General features: G+C 38.8%; 1 protein-coding gene across 1 annotated transcript in view; it reads left to right on the top strand.

Annotated features, from left to right (window-relative positions):
* eprs1 (glutamyl-prolyl-tRNA synthetase 1) overlaps positions 1 to 12125 on the top strand; it is a 49477-nt gene that overhangs the window by 17427 nt on the left and 19925 nt on the right. Inside the window, exons 11-17 of the mRNA XM_048600740.1 lie at positions 652 to 1020; positions 1602 to 1832; positions 2448 to 2698; positions 4964 to 5015; positions 9266 to 9475; positions 10850 to 10922; positions 11707 to 11786. Of these exons, the coding sequence (XP_048456697.1) occupies positions 652 to 1020; positions 1602 to 1832; positions 2448 to 2698; positions 4964 to 5015; positions 9266 to 9475; positions 10850 to 10922; positions 11707 to 11786 (1266 nt within the window). The remainder of the gene's footprint in view (positions 1 to 651; positions 1021 to 1601; positions 1833 to 2447; positions 2699 to 4963; positions 5016 to 9265; positions 9476 to 10849; positions 10923 to 11706; positions 11787 to 12125) is intronic.

Below are 12125 nucleotides of genomic sequence, written 5' to 3'. Positions count from 1 at the left end.
ACAGTAAGGCTTATTTCTAAACTTGGCTATAATTTTATGAGGGGAAAATTGCCCCTTTTTTGTGTCCTTCCATTTTGATCGCATTCAGAACAACATTATTTATTCATTTAAACCTGCCTTAAAAGTTTTTTTGCGATTGAACAACCTTTGTCAAGTCAGTGTTGCAGGGAGAGGAATGGAACTGATTCCATAAATGAAGGATGAAGATCTCAAGTTGTGTGCATATCTGTTAGGACTTGCTTTTAAGTCTTCACAAAGCCCAAAGTTTTTTTTAGTCATGATTGGTAATATCGTTATATGGAAGGATATAGCACAAAAACTTTAAATTTCAATTGTGGGTTCATTAGAGTGTTGTGTTTCATTTTCTTCCTTTAGACTGTCTTCTGTATGCACGGTGCATAATAGACTGAAGATATGTTTCTGCTAGTTTAGACAACTGGATTGCAGACAGTAAAAAGACATTGTGACTTTTTCATAATTAACATGTTAACCATGGTGTAGAATTGAATTAAAACAAATTAGCACATACAAAGGTTCTAAGTTTCATGTTCCTTGTTAACATGTGATTGCATACAATGTATAGTTTAACAAAGATAACTAAAGTAACTTAAAACATTGTAGATTAATTAACTTTATCAAAATTTTCTTTAGATGAAAGCTGACTCTGCATCATCTCCTACTGTATCATCTCATGCGGACTCCACTGTCTCAACATGTGAGGCTGTTGACCTTACTGCACTTTACAACAAAGTAGCTCAACAAGGTGAAGTTGTACGTGAATTAAAGGCAAAGAAAGCATCCAAGGAAGAGGTGGATGCAGCGGTAAAAGGACTTTTGAGCTTGAAGGCAGAATACAAGCAGCAGAGTGGTACTGAATACAAACCTGGAAAGCCACCTGCAGCTACTGCTAGTCCTGTGTCTGCACCAAAAACCTCGGATTCAACGATTAGGATTCTGTATGACAAGGTGCATCAACAAGGAGAGGTGGTTCGAAAGCTCAAAGCTGACAAAGCCCCAAAGGTATTTTCTTCTGTCATTTTCAAAGACTTTAAAAATAATACCATTTATGTATTTTCCTTCAGCTAGTTATAACCTATGAATAAATGTTTTGTGTCAAGTTATTTTTTCACTGACACAAAATGAGGGCACCTAACTATTGTGATTTGGGCAAAACTACTGAATTAGAACTCAGTGTGCCAGTTGAAGGACTATTTGAAAACAGTCCTCCACTTGACCTTGGGTTTACGTCTCTGAAATATTGTGGAATTGTATTTAAGACGACTTAAGACAATGTAATTCCATTTATTCTATCATAGAATGTAGCTATTGCTGGCAACATCAGCATTTGTCCATTGCTAAGGGAATTCCTGGTGAAATTGAAAATGGGGGTCAAAAATATGTTGTCTTTCAGCCTGGGTTTTCTCTGTTCTGAGCCTGCTTTGTGGAAAGGGTTTTGGAAAGGTGGAGAAGGTATCAGTGACACTTGTTTACTTCAAGAATCTTGTATTTCATTCTAGTTACAAAGAGATAGATTCATAGAGTTTCAGAAACAGTATATCTTAATCTTGCTTACCATTTACTTGTCTTGCTTTCTTTTGTAGGATAAGGTGGATGAGGCAGTAAAATCACTCCTAGCCTTAAAAGTGGAGTATAAACAGAATACTGGTGAAGAGTACAAACCAGGGAAGCCACCTGGTATACCAGTTGTGTCAGAAAATCCAAACATTATCTCCACTGCAGAAGCAACAGGACTTGATGAGAAAACACTACACAGCAAAGTTGCAGAGCAAGGAGATGTTGTACGCAAACTTAAAGCAGAGAAAGTTGCTAAGGTAATAGCTCTGAATTTTTTGAAGTGGTGTACCAACAAGTTGCTTACCCTTTTCAGATAAAGGACAAAAAAAAATAGCCACACTATTTCACATTAGATTTTCAAGCAAATGTGTACCCATCCTTTCTCAAATGGGAGTGAACATTGCTTGATGTAGAAAGTTACGAAGGTGGTAGAGTTTATAAGAAAAACAAAAACATTTGTACAATTACACTGAAATTTGGATACAAAATCCCATTAGAATCCTGAATCTTTACCATGTTGCTGAGAAATATTTCTTAATCCAAGTGCTTGGTAATCTGGTTCCTCATGAACTGTTTTCAGCACTCATGTTCTGATAAGACAAATGACCAATCTCTGTCAGAACAATTGAAATACACATTTTGGATAAGTCAGGGAGACCTGTACTTTGTGTCCAACCGGTGATCCTGCATTGATAAATCCGTTATTCCCGGTCTAAACAAATGTAAGATTAGATGTTCCAGTTTTGGATGCCTATGAAATAATTGCGCGTTACATTTTCATGCAGTAGGAAATTGGTTAACTTCCTTATTAAACTTACCAATTTTTTTTTATTTTCAGACTTCTAACCTCATTCTCTTATTAACTTTTCAAGGCAGTGATAGATGCTGCTGTGGCTGTACTTCTAGATCTGAAGAGCCAATATAAGACTTTAACAGGATTGGAGTATAAACCGGCTGCAAGTACGGATGGTGAGAACAAAAACAAAAAAGAGAAACAAAACAAATCAGAGAAACAGAATAAGTCCGACAAATCAGAGGGACATAAAGATACAGCAAAAGAACAGGAGAAGGGATCAAGTAACGGAGGTGCAGGTGAAGGCCCAGGACCGAAGAAACAAACCAGGTGAGTAAGCACAAAGACAAATTCAACTATGTTGTGCCTCCAACAGTTCGAAATATAGAAAATAGGAGCAGGAATAGTCCATTTGGCTTTTCAGGCCTTCTCCATTTTGCTAGTGAAGGGTTTGAACACTGTAGTCAGAATTCTCTTAATTTGTGATATTATGGTCAGACCCCAGGTGAGGTTCTTGAATTTATGATGGTACCTCAAACAGTTAAGCTCTCAAGTGAAGAGGGATGAACTGGTTCCTCTTCTTTATTTACCACTGTGCCCGTTCATTCCAATAAGGTTAACTTAAAATGGATCCCTATACTTGTAGAAACCTTTCTCCCAGACCAAATTAAGTTTTGCATTTAAAAAGGAGTCAGTTTAGCCACGCTTTCTAGAATTAATAGAATGAGTTTATTAGTCAGCTAAATGTGCGAAGAAGTACTAACACAGCACACACACACACAGATTAAGAGTGAATTCAAAAGGTAAAGGTTTTTTAAAAAAAAAAACTACAGATATACAGATCAGTCTCTGAATTGTTCGTGATGAGTGGATAGTTGACCATTGCGGCTGTTGCAGTGGAGGTTACTGCAGTGCTGACTTTGTTAGTCAAACAGTCAGTTTTACAATTCTTAGTTTTGCAGATTGGTTAAGATTCTGTGGTTCTGATTCCTTTTAATTGTGATTAAATGTCAGCATTCAAGGTGAGAGAAAGTGTCCTTCTGTCTAGTTTCCTTTTGTCTGTCTGGCTGCCAGCTAGGATAGCACTCCAAGTCGAATGGCATCTTTACCTGCATCACAGAAGTGATTAGAGGATTGCTTTTGGACTGTGATCTCAGTAGTACACTAATACTTGAACAGCTGGTGATCTAAGAGCTTTTATGTCCCTATCTCTGAACCAGAAGTTCCAGTCCTACCTGCACTAGAAGTGTGTAATAACATCTCTGAGCATGTTAATTAAAAAATATCTAGGTGGTCTAGAAATTACTCCAAGTAATGTAACTGCCCCTTAACGTTCCAGTAGCTGAATGGATTATGTCCTTGAATGCTTTGAAGCTTCCTCTTTACTTTGTGTTGCTTTACTTTACCAAAACTACCATACCTCCTGTGTTCTTTCCCTTTCTATCTTTTCTGAACACCTTGTAACCAGGAATTTTTAAACACACTCTGCTGTGCATTTCCTTAATCAGGTCTCATTATTATCACAATATCACAATTCTACGTGGTAACTGCCCAATCTTATTAACTGTAATCCATAAATTCCCATATTAATTATTACACTGACTTAGACTTCATTATTTTGTCCCTTCAACTCCACCTTTTAACTTACTGTTTTCTTCTTTAGTGTTATCTGCTTCTCTCAGCATTTCATGAATTCTGGTATTACTTGCTAATATTCTGTCTTGGTTCTCACGCCCCTGTTTAGAATCATAGAATCCCTACAGATTGGAAGCAGGCCATTGACCCTCTGAAGAACATCCCACCCAAACCCATCCTCCCCTACCCTATCCCTGTGACCCTGCATTTCCCCATGGTGCATCCATCTAACCTACTCATTCCTGGACACTATAGCCAATTTAACATGGCAAATCCACCTAACCTGCACATCTTTTGACTGTGGGAGGAAACCCACGCAGACACGGAGAATGTGCAAACTCCATACAGTCACCCGAGGGTGGAATTGAACCCAGGGAAGTAGAAAAGAGCCTGGAAGGAACTGAGTCTCAGCTTTGTTCAGATATAGTCCATGAGACTTGTACAGGTGCCATTTTCCCCAGAGCCAGTCCCATTGTCTGATCAATCTGAAGCCATGCATTCATTTGCTTTGTCTTCTACTTCTGTACTCACACGTAGCATTGGGAATAATACAGAAATTACTGCTTTAACAGTCCTGCTTGCTAATTTTCTATGTAATCCCATAAACTGTGATTATAACATCATACCTCTTCCTACATATGATATTAGCACCAATGTCGAATAAGACCTCCTAGCTGCTGCCCCCCCCCCCCCACCCCCACCCACAAGAGTGTCCTGCAATTTTTCTGTGACATCTTTGATTCTAGTACCAGGGAGGCAACGATTCATCCTGGAGTGTCACAGTGATTGATGCAGAAATGCCTGGCTATTCCTCTAATAAAATAAATCAAATATGTTTATTATTTTTAGTTCCGCTGCTCTTCTGAGACTAGAAATGCAAAATATAAAGTGTAAAGTTGGTTCAATTGTTAAGTATATGTTTTTATGTAATAATACTAAATGATATGGTTTTCTTTGTAGATTGGGCATTGAAGCAAAAAAAGAAGAAAATCTAGCAGAATGGTATTCACAAGTAAGTGCTTTTTAAAATATCCCACCTTAAGTAAATTGTATTTGAATTATTTCAGTAAGACATTTATTTCCATTTAGTTATTAATGGGCATTTTTAAGTGCTTTTCTCCCTTTACTTCTGTATCTTGTCGAGTAGATATCTTAATTTCTTTGCTCTGTTACTGAAGCTAACCTGCAGCCCTCTGAACTGGCAGCGCTTCTCTTTGGTCCAACGTTAATATCATCATCAAATCTGTTAACAGGGATAATGCTGTTGCCTGGTGGCCAAGTGCTGGCAAATGGGACTAGTTTAATTTAGGATATCTGGTCAGCATGGGAGAGTTGGGCTGAAGGGTATGTGTCCATGGTGTACTGACATCTACCTAATAGAGGCAGAGTGTCAGCTCTGTGATACATCCTCATACCAAAACGTGACCCCATCACTAACCTCATCATCTCCTCTATCTTGGCCTTCAACCTTACAGTGCCCCAATCCTGAAAAATCCCTTCAGCCTCCAAGATCCATAAATAAAACTGCTGTGGTAGGCACATTGTTTTCAGTCTGTTTCAGCCTTCTGTCCCCTGCCCCTTCTTGAAGTTATTTCTTTCACATGTCAGATTTGTTTTTCCTCCCCCTTGCCCAGTCTTTCCCCACATATATCTATGACATTTGACTTTAACCATTTCTAACTTCCTGAGCCTAACCATTTTCTTTCCACCACAGTTGTCTGGTCCCTCTGCCTTTGCAACTGCAGCAGAACAGTTTGGCCTGTCCACTTTTCCCTTGAAAGATACCCAATTAGCCTCCATCTGTCACTATGACCCTCCTCCACCTGACAGGATATGTTCTCCTTTGAGTTGGAATGACTATCTTTTTATTTTTCAGTTTTTTTTTTGATTTTTAAAAGTAATGGGAAAATAAATGTTTTAAAAATCGTGTTGTTGAAGGATTGCTGAACTTTTTAAAAAGCAAGTTATTTGACTCTCATCATAATTGCTGTTTCAAGCATGGGGGAAAGCCTAATTGCAGATAAGCTGTCAAAATGGGGATTTGGCTGGCATCAAGTGACTGATTGGTCTGTGAAATGATTTCTAGTTATCCTTGACGAGGACTCCTGCCTGCCATCAAATATGTGGTTGTCTCCGAGCTAGTTGAACATTTTGCAGAGTGAGTGTTTGGGTGAGAAGCCTTCAGACCTCTGGAAGGGAATGAGCTGTTTTTTCTGTGCAGTGAAAAAGCATTTCAAGCCTGATGCTAGCCAGTTTGTTTCCCTTTGTCAGTTGCTGTAAACTTTGACTTTTAATTGATAAATCAGAGATCTTTGTAAGTGTGAACCAGTCACCTGTGTCTTCTGGGAATAAAGGAAATTAACTAGAGAAGGAAGATTGACAAGCAGCATTCAGAACCACAAAAAAGATCATCTCAGCAAACCCTGTGAACAGGAACTACTGAACTGCTTACCATTGCTTCGTGTGTTTTTCGGTATCGGCATGCATGGGGAAGAGAGGGTGTGATACCAGTTACGTAAATGTGACGGTTGTGACCAAGACCACTCATAAATACTATTAGCAAGTTTTAATCAGAAGGAAAGGGAGGTGACCAAATAATCAGTTCCCAGAGTATGGAAACCAACTTCTGTTGATTGTTGGTTGCGTGAGAATTCTGCATAATAAAGTATCAGGTAATGGGAACTTAACTGTTTATAATAAATACAGTAAATATGTTCTTGTTAAGTTTAGAAATATGGTCCATAGTTTGTCAACCTGGATCTAAAAGTCCGGTATTTTGAGGTATTCTTTGTACTTATTCAAGTCTTTAGCTTTGTAACACCTCCAGCAATAGCAGTGTGTGATTTCCAGTATGTTCCCCCATTGAGGCATAACAGAATGACTTTTCGTTCAAGTCCATTCATGTTCTCAAATAAAAGGTTGCTTTGAGCACCTGAATGGGTCTGAGCTGTGCCAGACATATTATGGTTATGCAGAATATTCATCATTCTAGTTATACTCTGGGTCCCTCCCTTCACTACATTTCCAATCCATCGATGACTGTTATCAGTGCTGTTTCCTGAACTGGAAAATTTCATCAAGTTGGCTTCCAGTTTCAGCTCTGGCCTTCGCATGGTTCATCTCTAACTCTTCCCTTCTCTAACTTCACTTTTTTTTGTTTTTGACATTAAGATATCAAAACCCATTGTTTCCTACATCTGCCTAGTCTGAATGCACTTCCTTGCACCCCACTTCAAGTAAGGACATTGTTCGATTTTCGCTCCCCGCCCCCCCAACAATTTCTCCTCCTCCACACCTGATTGAACAATACTACCTTCCATACTAATGATTTTGATGTGTCTTCCTTTCTCCTCAACCAGACAGACTTACACAATACACATCCCTTGCTGTGCTCGATTGTGCCCTTTCCATTTCACACACTTGCATCCCCTTTCCTTCCTTCCCAGAATCTTAATAGGATTACCCTTGTCCTCACATGCTGCCCTGCTAGTCTCCATGTTCGGTGGGTCACCCTTCAGTGAAGTGCCATCACCAAATGCGTCGTCCCTTTCAACACTCTGAAGGTACTGTTCCCTCTATTCTGGTTTACCCTAGAAGACCTGGTTACCTTTCTATGGCATCTTTTCATGTAAGTGCCGGAAATTCTTCATCTCCCTTAAGTTCTCCTCCACATCACTATGGGGCAAATTTTATCCTGATATTGTGCAATTCAGCTGCAACTGGTTGCAGCCTTCCATACCTAGCGTTCACTATGAGGAATACAATAATGTCATCAAGCTTTCCAAGCAGCCATCACGTTAAAGGCTTTTCACAGACACGCTAACAGGAAACAAAAAGCAGTAAAACAAAATCATTTCTAAAAGTTTTTTTACGTTGGGCAAATTGAAACTTGAAACAAAAATATGGGAAGTAGAAGCCGTAATATTCTGAGGAATTTTTTTCAAATCATTTTGCTTGAAAAATCCAGGATGTATCATTTTAATAGCACTGCAAGATTTGATTTTTGTTTTCCAGAGTTGGTTCTGTCTGTCATTAAAAAAAGTTATATCTCACTGAACAGGATGCAACTTTGTAATTTAAAATCATGAAATGGGAGTGAGAATGTTGTAATTCATGGCAAGTTCATGATTGCTGGTTCTTGTGGGGACTGGGAGGGTGGTCCACAGTTCAAACCTGTGGTAGGGCCCTGTATTACAGACTGCAGCTTAATAAATGCCATGCTAATCTGCATATGCCAACCATTTTCTGTATTTTCCTTACAATTTGCACTTTTTTTGCCTCTCTTTTCCACCTGCCCAAGGTTCCTCGTTTTTTTTTTGTTTGTATTCTGGCTTCATGATGTTAACCATGAAGTATAACCTCACAGGAGAGAGAGGTCTCTTTTATAGGCTTAATTTTCAACTTTGTTGCTTGGCAGTAGCCCAGCAGAGCAGATTGTCTGTTGTCAAATGGTACCTGTCTTTAATTTTCATTTCATTGACGTTAATTGAAGACAAGTAGAATGGTTTATAGTGAGTGGAAAGTCTGAATTTCCCAGTTAACATGCAGGTCGTGAAGTTAATTGTTTAGCCCTCGTGGCTTTGCAGATCATTAGTTGCCTTTACTATTGCCTACCACATGTATACATTTTGTTACTAATGTATATACAAATCTGTCATTGAGGAAAGCTTTGAGCTACGATTTGGAAAAAAAAAAACGAGCTCTGCAACAAAAGGAAAAATGATGCAATTGATCAAAGACAGCACTTACACCCAGATCGCTAGCTTCAATTGCCATTTTGAAAGGTCTAGAAAAATCAGGGCAGTCAACACCGATTCATTTATAAGATGGCCTTCAGCTTCTCAAATGCTGCTTGTCATTCTGCTGTCCATGCCACTTTTGCTTGTATCTTTAATAAATTTGTTAAAAGTGCAGCTATCATACTGAAATTACAGACAAACTGTGGGGTACAGAGATACATGTTCCGGTTCATGTATCATGAAAAGTCAGGTTGTTAGTTAATGTAAGTAACCCAAATGATTAGAAGGTCAAATGGAACACTGTTTATTGCTGGGAGAATGGAATATAAAAGGCTGGGTGGATTAGCCATGGGAAAGACAGTGGTACAGAGATAGGGGGATGCATCTGGGTGGGATGTTGTTTGTAGGGTCAATGGGCCAAATGACCTGCTTCCACACTGTAGGGATTCCATGATTCAATGAAATGCAGTTTTTTAAAATTCATGTTAAGCCATGTAATTGTCATTTCATGTTGTGTACCTAGGTCATTACAAAATCCGAATTGATTGAATATTACGATGTCAGTGGCTGCTATGTTCTCCGACCCTGGTCTTATAGTATCTGGGAAGCCATCAAAGACTTCTTTGACCGTGAGATTAAGAAACTTGGTGTGGAGAACTGCTACTTTCCCATGTTTGTGTCTCAGGCAGCCCTTGAGAAGGAGAAATCACATATAGCAGATTTTGCCCCAGAGGTAAGAAAATAAGTATATTCCTATCAGCAATCACTGAACTTCTGTCAGGTTATGCTCCTTTTGAATCTATGTGTATGACTGCACAAGTGTGTTTTAAAAGATTTGGCATATTTCTGATCTTAGAAATCTGAATTAAGTTGATTTAGGAGAGCGAAATGTGTTGATTTTAATTTAGATTAATTAAAGGGAAATGGTATTTGATAAACCTGTTGGAGTTTTGAGGACCAGTAGATGTGATATATTTGGTTTCTCAGAAAGCCTTTGATAAAGTCCCACATTAGGGATTCGTGTGCAATATCAAAGCACATGGGATTGATGGTAATATACTGGCATGGATTAAGGACTGGTTGGGAAAGATTAGGAACAAATGGGTGAGAAAGGCGGTGACAAATGGGCTACCACAAGGGTCAGTGGCTGGACCCCAACTATTCACAATGTATACTAATATGTGGGAATCAAATAATATTTCTAAGTTTGCTAACAACACACAACAATCTGGGGTTGAGGGTGGCAAAGATGAAGATTTAGACAAGTTGAGTAAGTGGGTGAATATATTGCAGATTCAGAATAATGTGGATAAGTGTGGAAGTTGTCAACTTGAGTAGGACAAACAGAATGTACATCAAAATTTGTCAAAGGGACCAGGGTGACCTACACAGGTCGCTGAAAGCAAGAATATATGTGCAGTGAACTGTTTGGAAGTTAAGATTCATCAGAGGGACGACAGGTTTGTTGTACGAGGAGAGATTGAGTTGACTGAGCCTGTATTTGCTGCAGTTCAGAACATATAGGGCTGAACAGACTGGCTGCCAGGATGGTGTGTCTCCTATTTGGGGTTGGGATTCAAAATAAAGGAGTGTCAATTTTGGGATAGGCTGGGCCTACTTCGGACTGAGATGATCAATTTCTCGACTTGAATTTGTGGTGAACTTCTGTTATTCTCTGCTACAGGTTGTGGAAGCCAAGTCACTAATATGATTTAGGAAAAAAAAAAAAAGATTTTTGGGGGCAAAAGGTGTTAAATGGTGTGGGAAGAAAGGGGTACTATGGCATTGAGATAGAGGATCAGCCATGATTATGATGAATGGCACAGCAAGTTTGATAGAGCAGGAGTAGGCTATTCAGCCTGATTTTCTATCTTTCTATGCCCATCTCTCAGACACCTGACTACTTTTATGAGTGATTAAAAATTTGCTTTCATGGATTTAGATCCAAAATATGATCTTTCATTTTGAAAGTTTGTGTAAAATACTGTATTTGAATGGAAGAATTTAATCTAGTCAGCCACGTGACTGAGAAACATTAATAATAGAAACTTTTTGCATATAAACGGTTTTGTTCCACGGAGGCATTAATAATTTTTTTCCAAAATAGGTTGCTTGGGTAACAAGATCAGGGAAGACCGAGTTAGCAGAACCAATTGCTGTTCGACCAACAAGTGAAACAGGTAGAAAGTAGTTTAATTAAGATTTTCTGATCGGTTTATTGATTTGCTAATGAGTGCAGCTTATAGCTATAAAAACTAAGAATATCTGAGGGTCTAGGCCCTAAACGTCAGCCTTCCTGCTCCTATGATGCTGCTTGGCCTGCTGTGTTCATCCAGCTCTACACCTTGTTATCCCCTTTTATACACTTGAGTATCTTCTAGAGAAATGAACCATGGCTTGAACACAATCTTTTGATCAAGCCACAGAACTGGACTGTGAAATAAATTTAGTTCGTTGTATGTTTGCTTGCTCAAGCCATCTACTTGAATGAGCATTTAATTTTCTCTTCAATATGCTACCTTTTTTAAAAAAAATCACCCTAGAATATGTTTCCATAACTGTTTCTATTAAGACAATCCATTATCTTTGCAGGCACCTGCTTCAAAGAAAATCACCCTTTGTTTTGTTGGTGATTTAAATTGCCATTTGGTGAAAATATTTTTTTTCCAAATTCACCTCACTGCGTCCCCTCAATCACGCCTGGTACTTGTCTTTGTGTTAACTTGTATTTCCCCAAGTCAACTAATTTGTCATCCCTGGCACCGCCTTTGCGAAATAAAAACAAAATCGTAGAAACACTCAACTAGTCAGGCAATATCTTTGGAGAGAGGAAGATTTGTTAATGTTTCAGACTGATAATTTTTTGTCTGAACTAGTGAACGTTATAGGTGAAGAACCTTTATATGGAAAAGCTGCCTGTCTTAAAGGGAAAACCTAATTTTGTCTTTGTGTTCTTTTCGTCAGTCATGTACCCAGCTTATGCCAAATGGGTGCAGTCACATCGTGATTTACCAATAAAACTCAATCAGTGGTGTAACATAGTGGTAAGTATTGAAGGCAATATTTATATGTATCGATGTGTTTGTGTTTCATCCATGTATGAGTCAGTTGACCCTTTAATATAAGTGGAAACTTCTTAAATAGAGCAATAAAGGAAGCATTATAAAGAAATGGAAAATTCACAGCTAAAATTGTCTTGGACATTCTTTTTTATCTTTCAGTAGGGAGGTAGGGGGGAGCTGGGGGTGCGAAGGGAGAGAAGGCGAGAGAGAGCCTGTGTCCTCTTTGGCTGGATGTTTCAATGAAACATAGATGACACATGCAGTAGAATGAAGGGAGACAACAAGGTGCAGGGCTGGATGAACACAGCAGGCCAAGCAGCA

This window comes from Rhincodon typus, chromosome 9, assembly GCF_021869965.1.
Source record: "Rhincodon typus isolate 14 chromosome 9, sRhiTyp1.1, whole genome shotgun sequence".
NCBI classification, from domain to species: domain Eukaryota; kingdom Metazoa; phylum Chordata; class Chondrichthyes; order Orectolobiformes; family Rhincodontidae; genus Rhincodon; species Rhincodon typus.
This window is presented reverse-complemented; position numbering and strand designations above follow the sequence as displayed.